This window comes from Hyperolius riggenbachi, chromosome 2 (assembly GCF_040937935.1).
Source record: "Hyperolius riggenbachi isolate aHypRig1 chromosome 2, aHypRig1.pri, whole genome shotgun sequence".
Classification (NCBI taxonomy): domain Eukaryota; kingdom Metazoa; phylum Chordata; class Amphibia; order Anura; family Hyperoliidae; genus Hyperolius; species Hyperolius riggenbachi.
In genome coordinates this window covers 501,334,415-501,360,401 of record NC_090647.1, presented here as the reverse complement: position 1 = coordinate 501,360,401, position 25,987 = coordinate 501,334,415, and the positions used below count along the sequence as shown (strand labels likewise).

The following is a 25,987-nucleotide window of genomic DNA, read 5'->3' as shown; positions in this document are numbered from 1 at the left end:
GCAAAGCGCTGGATACTAGCACTTGGAGTGAGTTCAGAGGGGGGGCATGATTTTGCACAGGGGATTTAGTTTCAATATCGGGCACTCTTTTTTGCAGAAATGTATATCGATGTCAATTTATCAAAGTGAACATGCCCAATAGTATTTACTTATCTACTGCAGTGGTTCCGTGTCCCCTACAGGGCTCAAAACCTAACGTCATGGAAATCAATGCCAAACGCTTTTCTGTTCCATTGCAGAAAAAGCGTTTAGCATTGGCTAAATGCACGGTCCGCAGAATCCGGTGTGTACTAGCCGTGAGCAGTGATGCAACCAGGGCTGGATTTACCATAAGGCACCGTGGGCACATGCCTACAGGCGCCCGATGATGGAAAGGCGGCTCACACCCCTCCCTGAGAGCCTCCCTCCCTCCTTCCTTATGCAGAGTCCCGAGCAAAGCCTAACTGAGAGGTTACTCACTCAGCTCTCGGCATTCCACTAACGAGGTCTCCCTTCAGTCAGGGCACCACTAGCTACTTAATACTGAAGGTACTTCTGGCTACCTAATGCTAAAGGGCACCCCTGTAGTTACCTATGACGGGCAAGGGAAGTAAGGGAGAAGTGACAACTGGGCCAGCCAGCACACTTGTGGTGCAGTTCTGAGGGGCTTGTAGGATCATGGAGGGCGGAGTCTAAGGTGCCAGGCCATCTGTGCCTATAGGCTCCTGTGAGGTAAATCCGGGCCTGGATGCAACACACTGGATCGGGACAGCAGCAACTTGTTATATTGCAATGCTCCCACTGCACCATGAAAGATGCATAGGTGGTGCAATGCAGTGCGGTAAGCCATGTTACAAAGCAATCTTTGCCCATCCTACAGGGACTGAACTATCTAGATGTTCAAAGGAGAAAACTGGACAGATTTGTGACTTCAACAACTTTTATGAAGATACTAGTCTACAATGTCTTATGAAGAGTTACATTACTGCAGTACACAGAGTGCTTCTGTCTAGTGCTCTTCTTTGCAGACAGTCAGGGCCTGTTTCCACTTGTGCCGCAGGCGTCAGCACTACCGGGTCTGCGGGAACACAGACGAATCCCATCAGCCGTGCGATGCAAGGCTATGGGATTCGCAGCCTCCCGCACAACTTCGGATGGAAAAGCTGGCCAAATGGCTAGCACAAGCAATTTGGCCGGCGGCGCTATCCATCCCTATGGCAGAGTTTCCCCGTGCAATTTGCCTGCAGGGAAATTCTGTGGATTTGGCCCGGTGGAAACGGGCCCTCAAGGTGACGGGGTACCCACCCACCCAGGCTTCACACACTTGGTCTGCCGATGCACAATCACTCCGTTGATCACCACTCCACAACTGTAGGCAATATAGCGAGGATAGAGGTCGGCACTCAAATGGCAATAATAAACTTGCGTTTATTCAAAAGGTAGCATTGCTACCTTTTGAATAAATGCAAGTTTATTATCGCCATTTGAGTGCCGACCTCTATCCTGGCTATAGTGCTGTTCTTTCTCATACCTGCCCAGAATTTTTCTGGTTTATCAGCTGATCTCCGCCCATAAGAGAGTCCCAGTTCTGATTTCGGATCAGCTCCTTGACCTCTTCATTAGGGAGATCAATGCGATAGTTGAAGTCGCCACACCAGAAGACGTAGTCATGTGCAAAGAGCGTCCTCCCCTGGAGAAACACGGAAAAGCAGTGATTAGAGGGATCAACGTCACTGCAGGTTCAGCAGGGCAGACAGAAAATGAGGAATGCAGCCCATTCATATCCAGAAGAGGATGCAGGAAGAGAGGCGGAGCACAAGCTAGCCATAAAAACCTTTATTAACCAGAGAATACAAAAAAGTAATGAACTTACGTGTTGTAGATGACAAAATCACCTTTACACAACCTACAGAGGATTCTAAACAAGGGTCTTGTGCCCTAAAACACACTGATTTAAACGGCACTTGAGCTATGTGAGATGATGAGATAGAAATGTGTATGTACAGTGTTAAGCTTATAAATAACTATGCCATGTTCCTTTTCTGCCTGAAAGAGTAAACCATTCACATATGCAGGTGACAACTTCTCTCCAGTTGGGACCTAGGCCAGACTGTAGTGTATAGGTACTAAAGCCATAAATCTCTTGCCTGGCAGAGAACAGCTTCTGAGTGCAGGGGATAGAGTTAAAAAAAAAAAAGTTTGACAATTCATATATTTTAGCTCTGAGACAATGAGGCTGTGTGAAAGACTATCATTAATATGAGACTATACCACATTAAGGGCCCTTTCACACTTTCAAGGAAAACCTGTGTTGCCATACGGAGCCTGCTGTAATGCAAGTCTATGGGCGATGCAGTAAGTGTGAAAGACGGAGCACGGGTGCATGCACGGACTGGTGGGAATCCAGTGACGTACGTCCTGCAGGGAGTAAGTCACTGAGTAGGAGGGATGTGGCGCTATGCGTATGATCCTGTCGGCGCACTCTGCCATAGGGTAATAAGAAATTACATTTTTTGCGTTGCGATCCAACACAGGAGCATCGCATCACTACGCCAAAATTATGTGTGAAACCAGCCTGAACCTCCCTTTTTTTAATCTCTTAAACAGAAAATATAAATGGTGGGATTCTAAAAATAAATTTTCAGGGGTAGGAAGACTGATACAATTGTTTATCTAATCTGCTCCCAAAGCAACAAATAAAGGCCCATACACACGTCTGATTTTTTTAAACGACGGGTCGTTTGGACGTCCCGTCGTTCAGTCGTCCGGACGTCAAATCAGGCGTGTGCACAGTCCATCGTTCAGCTGATAAGACTGGTTTTGAGCGATCCGCCTGGCACACGCCTGATTTGACGTCCAGACGACTGAACGACGGGACAAACGACCCGTCGTTCAAAAAAAAAAAAAAATCAGACGAGTGTATGGGCCTTTAGGCTCCAGTGAAATTTCATACCTCTGGCTTTTTCTGGCCAGACAGCATTCCTGGACATCACAGATAGTTGTCTGGAGGACGCGGATGTGCTTTTGTCATCTACTATAAGCAAGTGTGTTACTTTGCACTTCCTAGTCAATAATGCTTTACCTGCAGTGTTTTGTTTCCCCCTGCCTGGTGCTTAAGAGAAGGATTTTACTTTCCCAGCCTACTTGGGAGCACACATAGCACTGAGCTCAAGAGGGGTGGACAGGCTGCAGCCGCCAGCCGGAGAGCAATGAAGGTGTGAAATAGCCTAGAAGACTACATATTGTCCTTGAACTGGGATCATTGCTGCATTGTCGGTGCTCCGAATAATTTCTGCATAGCAAATCTTCCAAAATACCATTTGAGCTTAATAAAAACCTGATAACAGCGAAAAATGCAGATAAACGCACTCTGATTAGTGGCACAGCACTGCCAAGTGGCAAGAAGCATATAGAAAGAAACTTCAAGTCTCACATGGGAGACCTTAAAGTGTACCCAAGATGGGGCCCCTGCAATAAAATACACACACCTGGTGCTTCCTCCAGCCCCATCGCTCCTGCTGCGTTCTGTTCTCCCTCTCTGTTCTCCCGCAACTGGCCCTGTAAAATCCAGGGCTGTGGAGTCGGTACAAAAATCATCCGACTCCTCAGTTTAAGAAACCACCGACTCAGAGTACCCAAAATAGCTCCGGCTCAGACTCCTTAGTCATACTTACCAGGACTGTTGATTTAGTACAAAAATTATCAGACTCCTCAGTTTATGAAACCACCGACTCCAGGTACGCAAAACTGCTCCAACTCTGACGCCACAGCCCTGGTAAAATCCGCCAGTCGCGCATGCGCAGTCCAGCCAGGCGCACTCCCGTCGCCTGGAGGATTCTGCACCTGCGCAGTAGTACTGTGGAGGAGCAGAATGCTCCAGGTGAAGTGAACATGACCCCACAGTTGGCCCCGGACCGGAGGATTTTCCAGGGCCAATTGCAGGGCAAACGGAGAGGGAGAACAGGATGCAGTGGGACCGATCAGGCCGTGGGGGGGGGGGGGGAGCTGGAGGAAGGTATGCATATTTTATTGCTAATCCCCCATCTCTGGTTCCCTTCACACAGCACCAGACTTCAAATCCCAGCATGCTCTGCAAAGAAAAGGCCGATTGTTCAGAAGCTTGTAGCTCCAGCCTACAAATGATCCACCTGGGCCTAAACAGAGACATTGGATCGTACCATTGGAAAACTCAGCTTGCGAATGATTTCATTGTAATCTTCATTCCTCTCCTTGACCTGAGACTGTCCAGCAGCAAAGTGGCTGCAGACAAAGCAGAGGCTGGTGGTGTGGAAGAGCATTCGGATAGCCACTGCACCTTTATTTCCTGTAGCTCCTCCCATACCAGTCTTCACAGTGTCCACGGCAACATCCCTGCAATAATAAAGAGATCCTGAGCGGCACATACACAGACATCAGAACAACTTAAAGACACACTCCCATTAACTTAAATTAAACATTTTTGAAAAATCGCAATTGCTGCAATTTTGCAGATATTTTAAAGCATGTCAATGTGTTTTGCAAGTGAGTTAATGCAAGTTTAATGCGTGTTTTTGAAAACAAAAAATTGCACTCTGCAGTGTGGCACAGTCCTTAAAATATGTGAAATAAAGACCATGGTTAGGTAGAATACCTGTCACTGAATTTCCTGGAATTGCTCATTGTCGTAGCCCCCCCCCCCCCCCCCTCAAACTCTGCAGCTGCCTGGAGTTTCCTTGGAGTTGTGCAGAGCAATTATGAACTGTGCAGGTGCGCACTGCGCCTGCACAACAATTCAGGACTGTGCCTGTGCAATTTTCCTTGGGATCTTCCAGTTTTACACTGGATGATCCTGTTGAAGGTTAAAAGTCTCAGGAAACGAAAGGGGAACCCTACAACGAGCAATGCCAGGACATTCAGTGACAGGTAATCTAACCCACAGTGGGCTTATTCAACAAAAGACATATTAGTTATTTTAGGGGTACTTTAAGTCCTTCAAACATCTTACAACCAAAACAATTTTCAATAAGTAATTCTGTCCACCTAGGGGCAAAAAGAGGTTATGTCCAATCAATATTTTGAATATTGATTTTGAATAGATTTTCTTTAGATTTAAGGTTTATCTTTAATCAAATGGCTGATCTATTAGATTTATTGTGTAGTGTGTGCCTGACTTTAAAGGGACCCTAAGCAGAAGAAGAAATGCCAAAAAGAACTTCCTCCAGCCCCCTGTAACCCGTAAGGTCCCTTGGCGTCCGCTGGGCTGCCTCCATTAGCGTGCGATTTTAGTAAAGACTTAAAGAGACTCTGAAGCGAGAATAAATCTCGCTTCAGAGCTCATAGTTAGCAGGGGCACGCTATCGCGCCGCTAAACGGGGGTCCCTTCACTCCCAAACCCACCCCCGCAAAATTGGTCGTATATTTCCTCTTCCTGGAGGCAGGGCTAACGGCTGCAGCCCTGCCTCCAGTCGTGTCTATCAGCGGCGCATCGCCGCCTCTCCCCCGCCCCTCTCAGTGAAGGAAGACTGAGAGGGGCGGGGGAGAGGCGGAGATACGCGCTGACAGACGGGTGTGGGGCAGGGCTGCGGCGGTTAGCCCTGCCCCAACCAGGAAGCGCTCCCCCGCTGCACCGAGGGGATTTGGGGGTGAAGGGACCCCCGTTAAGCCGTGGGATAGCTGCGTTTTAGCAGGGGCACACATGCCCCTGCTATCTATGAGGTCTGAAGCGAGATTTATTCTCGCTTCAGACTCTCTTTAACTGTCATTTAAAAACTCCAAAATTCAATTTGATTCATGGGACAGGCCGCTTCCTCAGGAGAAAAAAAAAGTATCTCTATCAGAATCAGTGTGCACTGGGCACCTCCATGTAAAGGGGGACTTATACAATGGGTCAGATCCCAATACCAAGCTGTCCATCTCTGCCAGAAAAGGGGACTTTGATGACCTGCTGTACTGTAGGGAGGCCATGTGGATATATAGATTGAATACCCTGGATCCACATGGTCTAAGCAGGAAACGAGATTTCCGCGCATGGATACATATACTTGATATGATAGCGTAGTTAATGGCCTTCCCCTTTTAAGATCTCTTGTGCATGTATTTGATGATTATTTGCGAGTGAGTGTGTCTGTATGCGTTCTGCAATGTCCCCTAAACAGTGATGCCCACTTACGGCAACTGCAGATACCCTCTGACAGTGAGGGTTATTTTTAAATCTGTGTATAAACTCCTTTATTAGCAAGAGTGTGTACACTCATCCAATTGTGATTGGCTAATTATTGGCCAATTTTACCACCTCCATGTTGTATAAGGCTCAACAGATTTTGAATACTATGAACAGATTGCTATAATCATAAACAAGACTAAGCTAACTCTGGGGCACCTGTTGTCCAGTAGTGTTAATCACAGTGGCAAAGTGATCTATGCACCTCAGTCATCCTTTATCAGTGTTCCCCAACCCTGTCCTCAAGGGCCACCAACAGTACATGTTTTGTAGAAATCCACAGACGTAGTTAATCAAATCAGCTCTGCTGCAACACTAATTACCCCACCTGTAATTGTGTGTGGGTTCCTGCAAAACATGCACTGTTGGTGGGCCTTGAGGACAGGGTTGGGGAACTCTGCTTGTAGATGCATGCTGTGCAGTGTGCACCAACCAAATAAAGTTTTGTGGGCACAGCTTACGATATATTAACCTCCTTCACACTGCGCCCTGGTCCCATGAAGCCCAGATGTGATTACACGCTGGATGGTTTGTAACCATAATTCACTCTACTAATAAATGGTCTGCTGTGCCCACAGAACTTTCATTATTTAGTGTTTGAACACATTAAAGCGGACCCAAACCGGAATTTTTTTTAAATTCAAAATATTTAGTTGCACCACTCTGACAGATACAAAGATGAATAAACACTCCTTCAAGCCTATGAGCATTTCAGTGCATGCTTTTCACCCTTCTCTTTTCATAACTAGAGTTATACAGGTGGCAGCCATTACTTCTGAGCTTAGTAGGAGGTTTTAGATCATGGGTGTGTTTGTCATCAGCTGCCCTCCCTCACAGGGGCGTCGTCTATGTGAAATCTCACACAAGCTGAGATCACCTCCCCTGTGACATCATCAGTAGCAGCCTGTGTTTTTGTTTTTTATCTCCTTCACCAGTCTGCCAAATTCTGTCCCGGCAATATGAAAAGACGGGAGGGGTTCTTCCAATAAATGTAAAATATTTGATATCATCATGCAGCTGAAAAAGGCTGCTATTTACTATTATAAGTTAGAAAATAGATTTTATTTCTGAAATCTTGCATTTTTAATTTTGGGTCCACTTTAAGTAGGTAAGCTCTAATATTACATGGAAGTGTTAAAATTGGCCAATCATTGAACTATACAGTCCTGATCCCTTTGGACAAGAGTGAGTGAGTGAGTGAGTGAGTGAGAGCGAGCGAGCGTGCGTGTGAGACCTAGGAAGAGGGAAGTCTCTGGATCCTAAAAAGGCTTTCTACCACTGGATCCCATGAAGATTTCGTCGGCCACTTGTCAGAGTGCGCATCTGTGGCTTCCCACTCGGGCTCCAGCGGAAATAGCCAAGCTCGATCGGGATGGCTCTACTGTGCAGGCGCCTTGTGCCTTGTCAGTAGAGCGGACCCAATCAGGCTCAGTTGTTTCTGCCAGAGTGTGAAACCGCTAGCGTGTCTGTGCACAGCGGTGATTGCTGTTACTGTTTGCCTGCGTTTGGGGGAGCCAGCAGGCTGGCAGAGGGAGACCGAGGTAGCCTCATTAGGATCAAGAGGCTTCCTCCCCTCTTTCCCACCAAGGTAAGTACCCCCCCCCCCCCCCAGGGGCACCTTGTTCCTTACAGGTTTTCTCTTAGTAATGAAATAGCCAGACTAACCTGATAAAAGGGGCATGCTGGGGCCTTATAAATACGAAGAGACAGACGCCCACCAGCTGTTCTGACGCCAGCAGAACATACTTATTATCCCGGGATATGGTCTTCTGCAGCTCCGCAGCCCAAAGCTTCTGGTTGGTTGTGCTATACAAAGGAAACAATTAACTTTATGGAAAACAAAGCCAATGATAGAAATCCATAATCTGGACAAGCTCCTCCTTATCTGTCTGCTTTTAGATGAATCCGGTGACCATCTCACATCTAGTATGGACATAACTACATCTACCAAAGTTGGATATGGAGCGATTCAGGTTGATCCATAGCAAGTGGACAATTCCCTTGGATCCCTGATCTGCCACAACAGGAAACCATTTACCCCCTTTACCAGTTCATACATGCTGTATGTGAAGCCCAGATGGAATGCATACAGTATTTACACCATTTGACATAAGGGAACAAAAGCTACGTAAGAAAAAAAGGATAAATGTCAAACGAAACAATCATCCATGCCGGCCACAACTGCCAATCGGCCGCATGTTACATGCAGCTGAATGGCAGAGTTCAGTAACACCCCGCATGTCACGATTGACACACATCGGCATTACCCAGCAGCGAAATAAACATGCACAGATGCAGAGGCTTATCTAGGGAAAACTGCCTATTGCAAACACTGAAATCAGCCCCCAGGGAAAGGGGGGCACACCCTTCAAATATTTTGACATGTGAAGTGAAGCATGGCCTGTAAGAATGGAGTATCGCAATAGCTCAGCCTATAAATATCTCCCAACAGTTAGGCAGCTTGCTTATCTAAAAGATGTAACCATGCAGCAGAATGACTCTCAGATAAGAACTAGTATCTGTACGGAGAACAACAAGGATGCTATGGAGCAGCGCCCCCAGTACGAGGTGCCCATGGCACATGCCATGCCTGTACTCCTGTAGATACGCCTATGATCAAATGCAAATACATATAAAGGGGGTGCCTGTCTACCAACTGTGCCGAGCGCTAGTAATTGCCTGACTTATGTATGGGAGCAGCTGACAGGAGGTGAATTCACCACCTTCAGCTGCCCGTGGAAAAGAGGCCTAAAGCTGTGCGTCCGTGTTCATATGCAAATACATACCTTGCATTCACAATGTTTCCTGCATTAAGTTCAACCATTTCCTCAAATCCAATGGCAAATATATCTGTTGGCTTGCTTCTTCGATCTGCAATATTTGAAAAACAGAGAGAGACGATTTATAGAAGTACAGAGTATAACAAGTCATTAAACAAAACAAAATGTCACAAACTTTAAAAATAAAGAAAGGATTTATCTAAAAATGTCAGAGGGGTGCGAGTGTTGGCTGGAAAAAGCATGAAAAGGGTGTACATTCTACTGCCTGTGCATTGCTTCTCCTCTTGCTGACAGTTTTCTATTCTAATGTATTTACTTGTGATACCTGACACAATTAGAATGCTTCAAGTTGTAGACGTTGCTGTGATTGGAGAACTGTTCCCAATGGTCATTCTCGCTGAGTAACCTAAACCATACTATCCTCATTTTTAGATCATGATCTATTAAGAGGCCAAGGAAAAAAAATTACTTTCAGCCCCGAGTGATTATAAAGTGTCAGGCAGATTGCCCAGCAAGCTCATGGTGAACCATAACTCCTAGGAGTATGTAAAGGGCTAAAAAGGACCAAAGAGCCTTCTTACTAAAAATGCTATATAAAACAGAAATGTCCCTTTTTAAAGAACAAGTGACACTCATGCTAACCTAGAAATAAAAAACACATATTTAAGTGAATAATTAATAGTTCTACTTACATAACAGATGTATTGCACTGTCCACATTACGATTCCTGTGACTTTTATAAAGGAAAACCAGAGAATCCTATGATAGACAGTTTCCATCTTGGTTACCTTTAAATGAAGCTAATCCTGACATAATTTCCTCCCTCACTCTTTTTTTCTCCTTTTGCTAATTGTGTATTCATCCTCCTCTCAGAGTCTTCAGACACTCCCACTGAGGTCTATACTAGGAAGTGCACTGTCTTAGGTCATTAGAAGGAGGGGGAAAATAAAGGGAAGAGGAGGAATATATCATAGATAAAAAGACACCCCCCCCCCCCTCCCAGCACGCACCTGTTTGGCAATGGCAATTAAAGGGCCAGTGCTCCTAAGGTATGTGATAACTCTAAACCATAACAGCAGAAAAAGTTTTGAATGCAGGATTAGCATCTTTATCACTTAATACACTCAGACCAGTTGCTGTTGAAATTTGATTTTTATGGTGACAATCCTGCCTTAAAACAGAAGGTTATTGTAGTTGCAGTGAGCATATGAGGTCTCCCACAATGCATCACTGCTGAAACAGTCTGTATGCAGGTAGGATTAGTGTGGCTTTGTAAAATTAACAAGCTGACACATCATTAGATTCCCGCGGTTCTGGAGGTGTGTTTGGCTTTCAGGGACAACAAAGAGACAGTTTGCATATTCAGCAGTGATGCATTGTGGGAGGCCTCATATTCTCACTCCAACCTAAATAATAACAAATACCTTCTATTATAAGAAGGCACATTTCTGTTTTGCAAAGTGTCAGGTGTTCATGAAGAACATAAAATTCCCCTTATTAAAACAGAAGGCATTTGCGATTATTCAGGTTGGAGTAAGCATATAAGGCCTCCCACAATGCACCACTGCTGAATATGCAAACTGTCCATTTGTTGTCCCCGAAAGCCAAACACACCTCCAGAACCGCTGGAATGCAATGATGTGTCAGCTGGTTAATGTTACAGAGCCACACTAATCCAACCTTCAGTGTGAACTGAGCCTTATACATTAATGTTTAAAGTGGCACAGAAGCGGATGATATAATGAATTGTATGTGTAGTACAGATAACAGAACATTAGTAGCAAAAAAAAAAAAAAGTCAGTTTTTTATTTTTAGTTATATACTTTTTTTTTTATATAACATAGCATAATTCTATCATATTTGCAATTACAAACCACAACTGTATTTTGATCTTTGAAACGGAGCAGAGCTAATGACCCTTTGAACCCCCCTGCAGTAAAATCTTATCTGAAGCTGTGTCTCACTGTTTCTTAGAATTATAAGTGCTTCAAAATAGGAGTGTCCCCGACCCAAGTTGGATCAGAGAGCTCAGAGAAGCTCTTTTGCAAAGATAAAAAGTGAAGTTTATTAACCTTTTCCTGCACTGCAAACAATATGAGACTCTGTCCTTTGCTACTAATGTTCTATTTCTTAGCTGTACTACACATACAATTCATTATCTCATAAGTTTATTTACACCTCAGATTCCCTTTAAATCCAGTCATAGAAATGGGGCATCACAAACATATAGTGTTTTTACACTGGGTTTTTTTTACATCTAAAGTAAACCTGACAAATAAAGAAGAAAAAGTTGGATACCTCAGTAGTGGGAAGCCACTTCCTCCTTCGTCCACGGTCCCTCTGCTGCCTGCTAGGGCCCTCCTCATCTTTGTGGCCGTGTTCCCCTCAGTGTATGAGCGCAGCCACACTGCATAGGCGCCAGTAGGTTTGCGCCTGTGCAGTAGCATGGAGCCGTTCAAGCACGGAGAAACGGCTGTGCAGCAGCAGCAGCTTTTCTACGGTGCAGGTGGGCCGTACTTTGTGCCTGCGCTTGAACACAGAGGGGAGCGCAGCCATGAGCAATCTTTGACATTAATGTCGAAGATTGTTTAGAAAGACCCAATGCAGTGCAGGAGGGGTGGATGAGGATTGTGGAAGCCTCTGAACCCTGAGTCCAAAGCTGGATGATCTTGTGCACTGAAGAAGGTAATCACTGCCACAGTATAGGTTTTCCTTCACCACAAGCACATGTGTGATGGAGACGGGTCCTCAGTTACCTTGGAACTCCTGGATTCCAGCCAGCTTGGGTGCATCGAGCAGCCAGTCGGTCAGAGTCTGATTTTTGAAAGCGATGCTCCTGAACTGTTTTCCCCCATTCACATTCCAGGTACCGAGGCAGATGCGGACTTTCCGAGGCTTGGCGTAGCGGTAATAATTCTCGCACATGCTCCGCAGTACTCTCGGGGATGCTAGGGGCAACATGGAGCACTCAGTAAACCAGCGGACATAAAAGACCAGCTAAACATCAACCATATAACACTGTTCAATCATAGCTTATGCCAGCCTATCATACATCAGCTTTCAATTTTCAAGTACGACAACGAAAACAGAAGCTACATGGATTGGCTGCTGTAAGGATGACTTGTCAGTTGAAGTCACCACAAAGCTCAAAGTGCAGTACAGGAGTGTAGCGATTTGGTTTTATGAGCAATATAAAAAGGAAGATAAACGAAAATCTCAACTGTTCTCTCCAAACATTGACATATACCAAAACGTGACTACTTTCACAAAACGCTGCCCATTTACTAAGAGTGTTTTTCATGAAATGGATAAGTAACCAAAAACACTATTTGAGTGGGTACCAAATGAAGTCAGTAAACCCTTCCGGAACATTACAAATGCTCCTTTAACCCTTTAGCAGCCAATTTATTTAGAGGCTTGCAAGTACTCCAGGCCAATTCATTTTAGCACTTGTTTTATTTCTTATTTGTTACATTTCCTAGCTTCTAATTAGTATTGCTGTAATGTGTATTTATGGCCACTTGTCACTGGGGGGCATTGTGAGACAATAACGTCTGCTTTCAATTCCTCTGTTTTCTGCTAGCAGAGAGAAATCAAAGCATTCCAAGATTTTACAGCACAACAAGATCTGCCGACGGAGGTCAAAAGCAGTGTACTTATCTCAAACGAGTTAACATGGAGGCCGATTGGCTGCTTTGAGCCGTCACCTCACAGTACAGGTTATAAGCATGCCTAGATTACTATTTCCTGTATGCATTAATTCTGCTGCTGTTCCAAGTCTGAAAGGGCTGCTGTCCCATGTGGAGGTGAATGGAAGACTCTTAATAAGTTCTCTGACTACTTTATCTATCAGTAAACATGCCCTGCTTTAGGGCACTAGAGTATCAAGGCACACACAGGAGGTGTAACAAAGCCCTCATGACTTGTGTAGGAGGTACGCTAAGGGGATTAATGAGCTGTAAATAAGAAGGAACTATGTGCATAATGCATAACTTATTGGAAGAAATATTGCAGTGACCATCTGAAATGGTCCAGGTTAGATTACTGTACATTTGTACATTACTGAGGTTGGAGAGTGTCAGAATGATGTAGGGAGGGAGTTCCATAGGAGGGGAAAGGTGTGTGAGAAATCCTGTATGCAGGAGTGGGAAGAGATGGCAAAGGCGGATGACAGGAGGAGGTTGCATGCAGTTTGGTAGTTGTATTTGTGTAAATAATACTTGTGTTGTTGATGATAGACAGGTTTTGCTGCTGGGAGCAGACCCAGAATTCCTCAGTTTGTACAGGTACAGGTTATAAGCAGAAGCAGATAAATGCTGTTTGTCTCTTTCACCGTCTGATGGACCACCGGCTCTGGCCAATCGGGTGGCTTCTCTTTTCAGCGATAGTAAACTATTTCCCGGAAGAGATGGTGATAACCTGCATCTGTGCCACCCCGAGGGCAGTACTAAGAGAGAATGTGGCACTCAGTTTAATCACAATAGTTTCCCCCAGACCTTTCTATATACATTGAAAAGCAGCCAATCAGGTTTTTCTATATGGGAGCACTTGGAGTAAAAAGAAACTAAAACCAATTTTTTTGTGTGAAAAAGTGAACTGCCATGAGTAACCAGGTCATCCCTATTGTAAGGAGAAAATACATATATAAAACTATAACACTGCATTACTATACCTGATTGTAACATGAGCTCTGACACTGATAGCGCAGCAGGAAAGGAGAGAACAAAGAGTTAATAACCAGTAACAGGAAGTCACAATGACAGCAGAGGCTTCACAGCACATTTTAAACAGGCACAATTCAAAACACCAGAACTATAACGGCCACCCATCAGAAAACTGCACAGGATGCTGTTGTGGACCTTCTGGCTTCCTGCTGTAATTCTAGGATTTCTGTATTAATGCTGTTACTCGCGTGGCACCATTATGCAGAATGAAAACTTCTATGTGAAGTTCGAACACCTGATCTGCATGCTTGTCCCTTATCCGTGATGTAGGCATAGGATAATAATACTTTACCTTTCAGTAAACCTCCAAGTTGGATGATATCTATAGTAGTCTCTAGATTGAGAAACATTGAGGGGGGGGGGGGGGGCGTCACTGCATTTGGCCTAGGTCTGTGTGTGGTAGGCCTATCCTAAGTAATAAACGGTCACGGTCTTGTGCAAAACGAAGGATATTGATCATGCTATGTGGCTTTAAAGATCACAAAGACAAGTGGAGGTGCCCAGTCTGCCTAAAGGCCACTCATGACTAAAGTCGGCTGAGGAGAGCAATAACGCCCGCCTCAGTTGATGATCGTGTGTGTACAGCTGCCCCACTCCGCTCAGCAATGGCCAACTTCATTGTGCACACTGCTCCCTGGCTCACCTCGTAATATCACGCATGCGCTGCTCCGTCATCCCCCTCCCACACAGCAATACAGCAAGTTGTCACCTACACAGCTGACTGAAGTCTGTGAAGCCAAGAACTCAGCAATGTCACCCAGGGGGATCGGGTCTCAATCCCTGACCGGCGACATCCATCAAAGGAGTGTACGCTTTTTAAGATGTAAGAAGGACAGAGAATGTAGGAAAACTAAGAGTTCCGTGGATGGTCGACTATAGATTTTAGCTGGCTGGACTGAGAAGAAGAAAACTTTTACAGATTAACAAACAGCAACAGAACTTTTAGTAAATATTCTTCTTTCAGAATAGTGTGGATTTACTTCGGGCTACACTCGTGCTAGTGAAAGGAAGGAGCTAAAAACATTTTGTGAAGTGTGTGAAGTGGGCAGTAATGGTTTCACCCACAAGCTTTATAAGGTTATACCTCGGTTCTCATGAGGACCATACCATGTAAGCTTCCAGTGGTCAGCAGGGCTCGTGCTTTGTCCGCCAAGTCACTGTTCAGAGTGTTCCCCAGCAGCAGCACATCAATGGCTTCTTGTTTGGAGCTATCAAAAAAGTTACTCTGGATGGTTCTGGTGACTGAGCGAGCTCCGTCCTTCAGCTTTCCCGTCTGGAAGTTCAATGAATGTTAGAGGATTACTTGTAAGGATAACCCGGATAAGTCAGAAAACAACAAGAGAAACATGCAGTCATACATAGTGTTGGTGCTCAAATTCGGGAGATAAACCCAAATTCTCCCAGACACCACAGTTCAGCACCCAAAGCAGTGGACAGGTTCATGGAGAGTTCACTTCTCTGCAGTCCACATCATGCTTCCCGTGACGCTGTCCACTGCTTTTGATGCTGAAGTGTGACCCCTTAAGTGCTGGAAAGCACAAATCCGGCCCTGCTTGTCCCTGAAGCAATCAATGTGATTCTATCAGCTGCGATTAGACTGGAAATGAAGATTGATGTCAGGCACCATGTAGGATGTAATGTAAGTATCACAGCTGCTCTGCAACTGGAAGAATTATAGAGCTTCACTAAGCATATAATACAATAATACAATACAATACAATAACATTTCTATAGCGCTTTTCTCCCATAGGACTCAAAGCGCTTAGGCTCTCTCAGATTCAGTAATTAGTAGGATGAAGTATTCACACAACAAAAGTTATATTTCTGCAAATGCCAGACTGAACAGGTGGGTTTTCAGTCTGGATTTAAACACGTCCAGGGATGGGGCTGTCCTGATCTGTTGAGGTAAGGAGTTCCAAAACGTAGGGGCAGCATGACAGAAGGCTCTGGGACCAAAAGTTTCCAAGTGGACTCTGGGTATGACTAGATTATTAGAACCTGTGGATCTGAGAATGCGGGGATTGCTACGCAGCTGTAACATATCTTTCATGTATCCAGGGCCTAGATTATTCAGGGATTTAAATGTCAGTAGGCCGATCTTGAATAGGACCCTCCATTCTATAGGTAGCCAGTGAAGGGAATGCAGGACTGGCATTATGTGGCAGTGACGGGGTTGGTTGGTTAGCAGTCTGGCAGCAGTATTCTGTATCAGCTGTAGGCGGTACAAGACCTTTTTTGGAAGGCCAGTGTAGAGAGCATTGCAGTAGTCCAGTCGGGATGTGATGAAGGCGTGGACTAGGGTTGGCAGATCTTCTGGGGGTATGAGGTGCTTGATTTTTGCAATGTTCTTCAGGTGAAAATAGGATGATTTCACCACAGCAGAGATTTGAGTTCTGAAGTTTAAATCCCCATCAATTAGAACTCCCAGGCTACGCACATGATCAGAGCTGCGTAGATCCGTGCCTCCTATTCCCAGTGGTGAAGACTGCAAGTTAAGTTGTTTTGATATCATGCTCTGCCCTCCAATCAGAAGGACTTCAGTTTTGTCTGCATTTAGTTTCAGCCAGTTGTCATTCATCCATTGCTGTAGTTCACGTAAGCAGGCGTTTATAGTTAGAGTTGGGTCTGTCACACCAGGCTTGAAGGAAAGATATAGTTGGGTGTCGTCTGCATAGCAGTGGTATGTCAGACCATGTTTTTGGATTAGTTTTCCCAACGGTAGCATGTAAATCGTGAAAAGCAGGGGAGAGAGGATTGAGCCCTGGGGCACCCCATACTTAAGTGTTACAGGGGTGGACAGGAAGGGCCCCATAGACACTTTGTGGGTTCTGCCACTCAAGAAGGATTGGAACCACTGAAGTACTATGCCATCAATGCCGCAGTATTCCTGTAGCCTGTTTATCAAGATGTCATGGTCAACTGTGTCAAAGGCTGCAGAAAGGTCTAGCAGTATGAGGATGGAGCACTCTCCTCTGTCTCTTGCCATGAGCAGGTGGTTGCATATTTGGATGAGGGTAGTTTCAGTGCTGTGGTGTTTCCTGAAGCCAGACTGGAATGGGTCATAACTGTTATTTTGTAGGATTCTGGCTTCTAGCTGGAGGTATACAGCTTTTTCAATTAGCTTGCCTAGAAAGGGGAGGTTAGAGACAGGTCTGTAGCTGGTCATTGCATCTGGGTCCAGGGAGGGTTTTTTGAGGAGAGGCCTGATGATTGCTTCCTTCAGTAAAGCAGGAAATATCCCTGATTGTAAGGAACAGTTAACAATGATAATGAGATCTTCCAGCAAGTAACTGCTACTGGGAGGACGCAGATCCCATGACAAAGAGCTGGGACCATAATAGACGGATGCTTCAACCTCTTTACCTTGTAACATGCTGTGATGTAGGCTATCTAAAGGAAATGACAAGCACCTTGCAGTGTTTCCTGGGTGTAGTCTCCTCTAGCCTGAATTATTTTGTTGGATAAAACTTTGCATTTCCACAACAGGAATCCTCACATGCTCCCCACGTGGCAGCGTCTGTGCAAAATTACCCTCTCTAGTTTCCAATGTCTATATTGTCCATGTTTATGCCTTCTGAGCTACAGTCCTTCCCCAGGCAAACTACGTCTTGTTTTGTTTTTTGTTTAAAGCACACCTGAACTGAGAGGGATATGCAGCCTGACATTTATATCCTTTTAAACAATGCAGATTGCCTGGATGTAGCTGAAGCCAAAAAGATCAGCAGGACTGCCAGGGAACGAATATTGTTTGAAAGGAAATAAATATGGCAGGCTCCATATGCCTCTCAGTTCAGGTTACCATAGCCTCTCTCCACCTCCCACTAGTAGTACAATACATAAATAAAATACTATAAACCATGAGAAATACCTTATTTTATTTCTCATTGGTGGGCAGTGCCGTGGAGAGTTGATTGGGAGGCTTCTCTTCACAGACTGCCATTCTTACCCCCCCCCCCCCCCCCCCAGAGTTTTCACCAACCACTTCCATTCAATCCTACGGGGATGTGGATTAAAAGAGGGCAAGGAACTATAAAGGAAAGATAATTATGAGCTTCCTATTCCAAAAAGTCTTCATAGAATGTAGGTGCTCTCTTTGAATGCCGACATTCTATGGACACTTGTTAGAAGGGGATTTCCTCTGGATCCCACATATAGTCTGTGCATCTCAGCAGTAAAATATAGCCCAACCAAACCTGCATGATATATCATTTGTTCTATCACTAGACTCACAAAGGCGGACAGCAAGTAGTAGAAGTTATAAAAAGAAAAGGAAACAAATTGAGGAAGGGAAGCCAAACGTTACTGAAAATTGTGCAGAGGGTCTTTAATTCCTGATTCCCTCCAATGGAATTCAGAACTTCCCTAAATTCCCCATGTTTGCACTCTTGCAATGCCACCTATCTGTGCCCCTTGCAGCTAAATGTTTCCGCACTCCACAGCAGCTGCAACAAGTCTCAAAATTCACATAAGGCCAGATACACTGCAAGTTCTCCAGACCTGGCCCTTATTCAATTCACATTTTCTCCTGAGTTTTCTCCTAAGAGATAATTTTTCATCTTCTCTTTAAAATAACTTTTCAGTACTCTGCAATTGAAAACATACCAAAAAGTAGTAACTTAAAGAGAAACTCCAGTGAAAATAATGTAATAAAAAAGTGCTTCATTTTTACAATAATTATGTATAAATGATTTAGTCAGTGTTTGCCCATTGTAACATATTTTAAATTCCTGATTTACATTCTGACATTTATTACATGGTGGCATTTTTACTGCTGGCAAGTGATGTAGCTGCTGCTTGCTGTTTTAGCAGTTGGAAACAGCTATTTCCCACAATGCAGCAAGGTTTACAGACAGGAAACAGCCAGAAGTATTTCGGTACTCAGAGCTTCTTGTGGGAGGGGTTTCACCACAATATCAGCCATATAGAGCCCCCTGATGGTCTGTTTGTGAAAAGGAATAGATTTATCATGTAAAAGGGGGTATCAGCTACTGATTGGGATAAAGTTCAATTCTTCGTCGGAGTTTCTCTTTAAAAGGCATTTTATTGATACGATGTGAAAATATCACGTGAGGAAACTTAGGAGAAAAAGTGAACTGAATAGGGGCTCTGGAGTTTTACATTTTGGAACCTCCTTTGATTAAGACCCGCCTTTTCCTTATGGCATGCGTATACACATCCAATTTTGATTGGTCACTAATTTGATAGCTTTGCCACCTCCATATAGTATGAGGGCCAACAGATTGTGAATATGGAGAACAGATTGTGTAGGTAAGCTTTCATACTACACGGCAATGGTAAAATTGACAAAGCAAAACTGGATGAGTGTACCAGGCTTTACTTCATGGGAGCGAGGACTCACTGACATTAGGAAGCAAAGAGCATAGTATCTGCAGCAGCAGGAAAACTGTCCCATCATTTGCTAGAGAAAAACACTTCTAACACCACTGTTACTCTATTAGGTTGCAAAGCTAGTTAGATGATTGTAGCCACATACCGGTAGTACATTTCTACCATCACAAGAGAGGAGGAGTAAGGTAAGTGGTACTCTTTATTGGCATGAAAAATCATTTCTTGATGTATACGCTCGTGGAGCTTTTCTAGGCGTACAATGGCTGACAATGGCTCAATATGATCAGCTACCGATCACTCCATTGATTGGAAATTGGTTGGGTAGAAGGTATTAATACTACCACCTTGTCCATTCAATCAACTACTAACGTAGCACAATGCAAAATGTTTGTCAATCTCGGTGCTCATACCCACCAACTTGATGAAACTTTTTTTTAAAGTGAACCTCCGGACTAAAAATCTACTCAGCAGACCTGAAAAGGCTTGGTGTTTCTTTAACAGTTTCACAGCATCAGAACTTTGTTTTTATTACAAAAGCTTCATGTTAGCTGCATTTTTAGCTAAGCTCCATCCATCAATGAAAAAAAGCCTGGGCTTTTTTTCCCTGATGCTGTGCAGAGCATGATGGGATTTCCTATGTTGTTATTCACGTTGCCTAGCAACTGGGAGAGGTGCTCAGGACACAGGACAGTAGGAACTGTGTCTCATGCTCCCTGTCACCTCCTTTCAACCAAAAAGATGGCTGCCATCATGAAATCAAACATTTGCCTGTTCTTTTAAAACAGTGTGGGTAAGAGATTATATTACCTGTCTATTTTCATTAACATAACTAATGTAACTTAATGATAGTATGTTTGTTTAGGCTGGCGTTCCTCTTTAAAGAGAACCCGAGGTGGGTTTGAAGAATATTATCTGCATACAGAGGCTGGATCTGCCTATACAGCCCAGCCTCTGTTGCTATCCCAAACCCCCCTAAGGCCCCCCTGCACTCTGCAATCCCTCCATAAATCACAGCCACGCTGCTGACAAACAGCTTGTCAGAGCTGGCTGTGTTTATCTCTATAGTGTCAGTCTGCTGCTCTCCCCGCCTCCTGCAGAACTCCAGTCCCCGCCTGCATCCCTTCCCTCCCTGTTGATTGGAGGGAAGGGACGGGGGCAGGGACCGGAGCTATGCAGGAAACGAGGGAGCAGCTGAGACTGACACTACAGATGTAAACACAGCCTCACAGCATGGCTGTGATTTATGAGGGATTGCAGAGTGCAGGGGGACCTTAGTGGGGTTTGGGATAGCAACAGAGGCTGGGCTGTATAGGCAGATCCAGCCTTTGTATGCAGATAACATTTTTTAAACACACCTCGGGTTCTCTTTAAGCATTCCCAACAACCAACCACTTTTTGATAAATAAACAGTTTAAAACTGATCAGATGGGCCAAAAACAGATTCCCATCAGATTCAATCAATCGATCAAACTGGGCAGAAAAATCGATATATGTATATTTAACATCATACTTCCTTCCCTAGAACTGTATTTTCTGAATCGAAGTCTAAAGGTGGCCATAAATCTCTTGACTTGGCGACTGATCGACCATCTGATTCAATAATTGTTATCGAAACAGATGAAAATCGGGGCCACCAAGAGCATGCGTGGTGGACGATGCGACCAACTTTGGGTCAAAATCTGTTGCATGTATCGAACGGACATGCAGCAAAATGTCAGGCCGGTGTGGTCAATCGGGTGTGCGGTGGAAATGGCAAGCGATATCGGGACAAGCTACAAACACCAGAAGTGTGTATACTGATAACGGAAGAGCAGGGGATTCTGAAGACTGAAAGGCAACACATGGCGACACAGGACAGGTAATGTGTAAATGTGCACACAGGGGGCACATTTATACACTAGGGGGCAGCGGCAAGGAGATGGACTAGGACGATTCCCAAGAAATGTCATGCTGAAACCGATCGGGAATCGGCTTGCGGTGTATGGGCAGCCGACAGATCTTTCAGATTCGATCAGAGAAAGAATTGTTTATTGGTCTCAAACTGCCCATCATCACCTGATGCTACCTGAATAACTTTTCCCAACTAATCCTTTCCGTAATTACTGGAGGGTAAATACAAGGGGCATCACTTACAGTACTACTCCTTTCTTATAGGCAGTTCTAGGAAAGACACCAGTACAGCAAATGGTCATACAAAGGGGGGAAACGCCCTGAATCAGCAGAGCTCTCATGCATATACGGTACTCACCATAGACAGAAGAAATCAGGAGGAGCCGAGAGAGCAGGAGGAAAGCAGGCAACAAGTTAGAGCTGAGAACGAGGAGAGAACTTTACACAGAGGAAGAAAGAAGAAAGTTTGTGGAATAAAATGACATGGAGATGACACTGCGGCATGCATGGTGCTATACTGTCCACCATGAGAACCCAGGAGAAGGAGAAGGGACCGTTATTTAGGATGATGGCTGCTGCCCACAGGATGCCACTCTCACTGCAGCTGTGTTACTGCTGTTAGGATCCATTCCAAGGTTTTAGAATATGCCCCATGTGATTAATAAATAACCCCAAGCATTACAAACAAATTAGAAAGCATTTTAGAAAAATAATGCAAAGATGCATGCATGCATGGGTAGAAAATAACAAACAATCAATCCTCTTCACTCAAAACACATGCTTATAACAATCTGGAAAACTAATAGCAATTAAAGCAGCGTATTTGTTAAAATGGAATAAATTCGTTTCCAACAAGAACTGCAGTATCTTTTGCACTAGATCAGTTCACCACATTGTGGTTCCCTACTTAAAGGGAATGTCCAAGCAAAATAAAAAAAATGAGTTTCACTTACCTGGGGCTTCTACCAGCCCCATGCAGCCATCCTGTGCCCTCGTAGTCACTCACTGATGCTCCAGTCCCCCGCTGGCAGCTTGCCGACCTCGGAGGTCGGCGGGCCGCATTGCATACATTTTTACGCATTACCACTAGTGCAGGAACATTAACACATACATTTTTACGCATTACTGGTTTAATGCGTAAAAATGTACGCATTGAACCAGTAACGCGTAAAAATGTATGTGTTAATGTTCCTGCACTAGCGGGAATGCGTAAAAATGTACGCAATGCGGCCCGCCGACCTCCGAGGTCGGCAAGCTGCCAGCAGGGAACTGGAGCAGCAGTGAGTGACTACGAGGGCACAGGATGGCTGCATGGGGCTGGTAGAAGCCCCAGGAAAGTGAAACTCATTTTTTTATTTTGCTTGAACCTTCCCTTTAAAGAGGAACTGTCGTGAAAATCTTAAAATTTAAAACATACAAATAAGAAGTACATTTCTCCCAGAGTAAAAAGAGCCATAAATTACTTTTCTCCTATGTTGCTGTCACTTACAGGAGGTAGTAAAAATCTGACATTACCGACAGGTTTTGAGTTAGTCCATCTCTTCATGGGGGATTCTCAGCATGGCCTTTATGCTTTATAAAGACATTCCCTGAAAAGGATTTATACAATGAAGCTGGCCAGCCTCCCTGCTCGCTGCACAGTTCTTTAGCAGTTGGACGGAACAACTCCCATTCACTAAGTGCTTTTAAAAATAAAGAAAACCCTGAGAATTACCCCATGAGAAGATGGGCTAGTCCAAAACCTGTCGGTAAGGTCAGATTTCTACTTCTTACTGTAAGTGACAGCAACATAGGAGAAAAGTCATTTATGGCTCATTTTACTCTGGGAGAAACATACTTCATATCTGTGTATGTTTACATATATTTTACATTTTAAGATTTTCTTTAAGAAGAGGGAAGCCTCTTGATCCTTGTCCTCTGCCGCTCACAGGCAGAGCCACGCTCCTATACACCCAGCACAGTAGCATGGAGCTGCTTGGGTACGAGCAGCTCTGGCTTACTGCACCGGCACAGCCGTACTCGCCCAGCAGCAGTATGGCCGCGCACATCCTTGAAGAGGAGCATGGCCCCAATCCTGTTCCCAACAATCCCTAGCCGGTAACCTTTGCGGAGTCTGTGTTCGGTAGTGGGGGACCAGAGGATGCAGAGGGGATGCTCAGTAGGATCCCAAGGCTTCTCTCTTCTTAGGCAAGTATGTGATTTTGTACCCAAGCTTCGGCTGAGGTACACTTTAATGTGTACCCAAGGTGACATGATGAGGTATTTGTGTATGCAAAGTGCCAAGCACTCAAATAACTATGCCATGTTCCTTTTCTTCTTTTCCTGCATGAAAGAGTTAAACACCAGATTTACAAGTGACAGTTTCTCTCCAGTTGGGACCTAGTGGTACTCTAGTGTAACCCTCACTGATAAGGAACTACAGCCATAAAACTCTGTCCTGGCAACTTCTGAGAACTGGGGATAGATGGGGGGGGGGGGGTCATTAGGTCATATTTTAGTTCTGGGATATTGAAACACGGTACCAGTCATGAGAGACAATACAACTTTTTTGAAGCAGGGGTCAGTACCTACATACATGTAATTAAGGTGCCAGGAAATTTGGGTGCAGGGTAAAGCCGAAAAATGAAGCGCTGCAATAGTAATGCACCTTTCCACAAAGCAGATCATCCGCTTCAACATAAATTGGTTGGTAAACCTCTGATCCGGAGGTTTTTTGCAGTTTCAGAATGTAATGTATCAATCTGTACGTAAGTTTGGCATGTACTCTAAAGCGTCATTCACTTCGCGATAGCCAAGTCTGTTTATATAGACTCCGTGGTTGAGTAGTCTATTGACTCACGTGTCCCACCAGGTCCGGAGAGGTAGAGGGTTCCGTAAGTGTGATACTGGTTGCGGCTTGCATACTCCTGGGTTCCGGCCGTGAACACTATGGAGATTGGTGCCGCTGTAAGTCCAGAGCCGCCGTTCGAGCGGGCGGAAATCCTTCGGTGACGTCACCACAGTTAGAGGACCAATCAGAGCCAACTAGTTTCAACAGGCACGCCTGTCTTCTTTAGGGCATCTCCCGATTGGTCCCTGGACTCCTTCACTTATCTTGGTAGCTCCACCCTCCTCTTCCATCTTGGCCACGCTGATAGGAGCTTGCGCTAGGCATTGTGTGGAGATACATTGTTTATCATTTCCCCCGTTCTCCAATAGACGATACTCTCAGAAGGCAAAAAGTTCAATGTCATTGTTTAGCCCTCTTGGTGCTAGGCTATTTAAAAGAAAAATCCATTCCGTTTCTTTTTTCGACATTTTTTTAATGAAATCACCCCCCCTCCATTCTTTCTCTACTTGGCATATGGCATAAAATTTAAAAGACCGGGTGGAGCTACCAAGATAAGTGAAGGAGTCCAGGGACCAATTGGGAGATGCCCTGAAGAAGACAGGCGTGCCTGTTGAAACTAGTTGGCTCTGATTGGTCCTCTAACTGTGGTGACGTCACCGAAGGATTTCCGCCCGCTCGAACGGCGGCTCTGGACTTACAGCGGCACCAATCTCCATAGTGTTCACGGCCGGAACCCAGGAGTATGCAAGCCGCAACCAGTATCACACTTACGGAACCCTCTACCTCTCCGGACCTGGTGGGACACGTGAGTCAATAGACTACTCAACCACGGAGTCTATATAAACAGACTTGGCTATCGCGAAGTGAATGACGCTTTAGAGTACATGCCAAACTTACGTACAGATTGATACATTACATTCTGAAACTGCAAAAAACCTCCGGATCAGAGGTTTACCAACCAATTTATGTTGAAGCGGATGATCTGCTTTGTGGAAAGGTGCATTACTATTGCAGCGCTGCACTGTTGGACATTAGGCTTGTTTCATTGAAGCACCCGCCAGGAGCTGATATTTGGGCATATACGAGCAGCTCTGGATAGTTCACTATTCATGGTGCTGGCTTTTGTCTAGGTTCAGATCTAGTTGTGGATGTTTGATGTATGAGGCTTATTTGTCACGAAAGGCACTGCATATGCAGAGTATGTGAGATTGCGAAGAGGTATGCAACATGATTTTACTCTTTATTTATTATCATTCTGAATTCTAACATTGAGATTTGTTTTTTATCATTTTTATTAAAAGTGCTTACTTTAACCAGTGGCAGTTCCAATTATTAGTAGGCGCAGAGAATTGTTGAAATCAAATTTGTGCAATCGTTGGGGACGGAGCAACCTCAAATATTCTCTTTGCAGCCATAGTTTTAAGTGAAGCGCCACAGCCAAACTCTTCTAGGTTTAAAGCCGAAAAATGGCTTGCCCTGCTCCTGCAAAAGTCCCGGTGGCAGTAATTACTATTCCACCTCCAGGCCGCCATTGACTCAGGGGTAGGACGCAGTTCGCCTTTCAGCTACTGCAGGAGGCCGAATTACACAGTTTTTATCGTAATTTAGGTGCCGTCTTTTGACGCCGCGCAAATTACTGACTGAGAGCCACTATAGTCGTAATTCATATTACAGCCTATGGTGGTGCCGGTTTAGTTTCAACCCCCATTTTTACCTGACTCGTCAGCACTCTATACACTAAAGGCGGCCATACACTTCAGTCACATCACATCAGTTTTCCCATTCTATTCCTTGCACATTGGATGCATCTGCTGGGAACTGTTTCCCCAAAATGTTAGATCGATCGATTTTTGATTGGATCTGTCAAAAATCTTTTGAAAATATTGAACGGACAGGATGGAAAATTTAAAACAATTTGAAACGGGGCATGAACATTGGCAGATCAATGAACTATATAGATTTGCATTGCATTGATCAGTTCAATGCTGCTGCAGTTTAAAACATTTTCAATACGCTCCCTGTTGGAATCTATTGGAAAATGATGCGCTGTGTTGCAAAAAAAACAAAACAAAACACCTTTCCTTTGCTACTTCTCAAGGTACCCATCAATGGTACAATCTCCCAAATAGTCGAGCGTACAATTGTTTGAATGCAGTTGAACTATCAGGAATTTCTGAATACTTCTTTTAGTCTGATTGGATAACTTACCAGTTTTTCCTCTGTTGGTGGGCCATTT

At 44.5% G+C, this 25,987-nt stretch overlaps 1 protein-coding gene across 1 annotated transcript in view; it reads right to left on the bottom strand.

Annotated features, from left to right (window-relative positions):
- The window catches only part of SYNJ1 (synaptojanin 1), a 149,556-nt gene that overhangs the window by 33,210 nt on the left and 90,359 nt on the right, over nt 1–25,987 (bottom strand). Inside the window, exons 12-18 of the mRNA XM_068266373.1 lie at nt 14,790–14,955; nt 13,631–13,654; nt 11,715–11,906; nt 8,965–9,049; nt 7,844–7,984; nt 4,158–4,350; nt 1,511–1,669 (exon numbers count right to left, since the gene is read on the bottom strand). Of these exons, the coding sequence (XP_068122474.1) occupies nt 1,511–1,669; nt 4,158–4,350; nt 7,844–7,984; nt 8,965–9,049; nt 11,715–11,906; nt 13,631–13,654; nt 14,790–14,955 (960 nt within the window). The remainder of the gene's footprint in view (nt 1–1,510; nt 1,670–4,157; nt 4,351–7,843; nt 7,985–8,964; nt 9,050–11,714; nt 11,907–13,630; nt 13,655–14,789; nt 14,956–25,987) is intronic.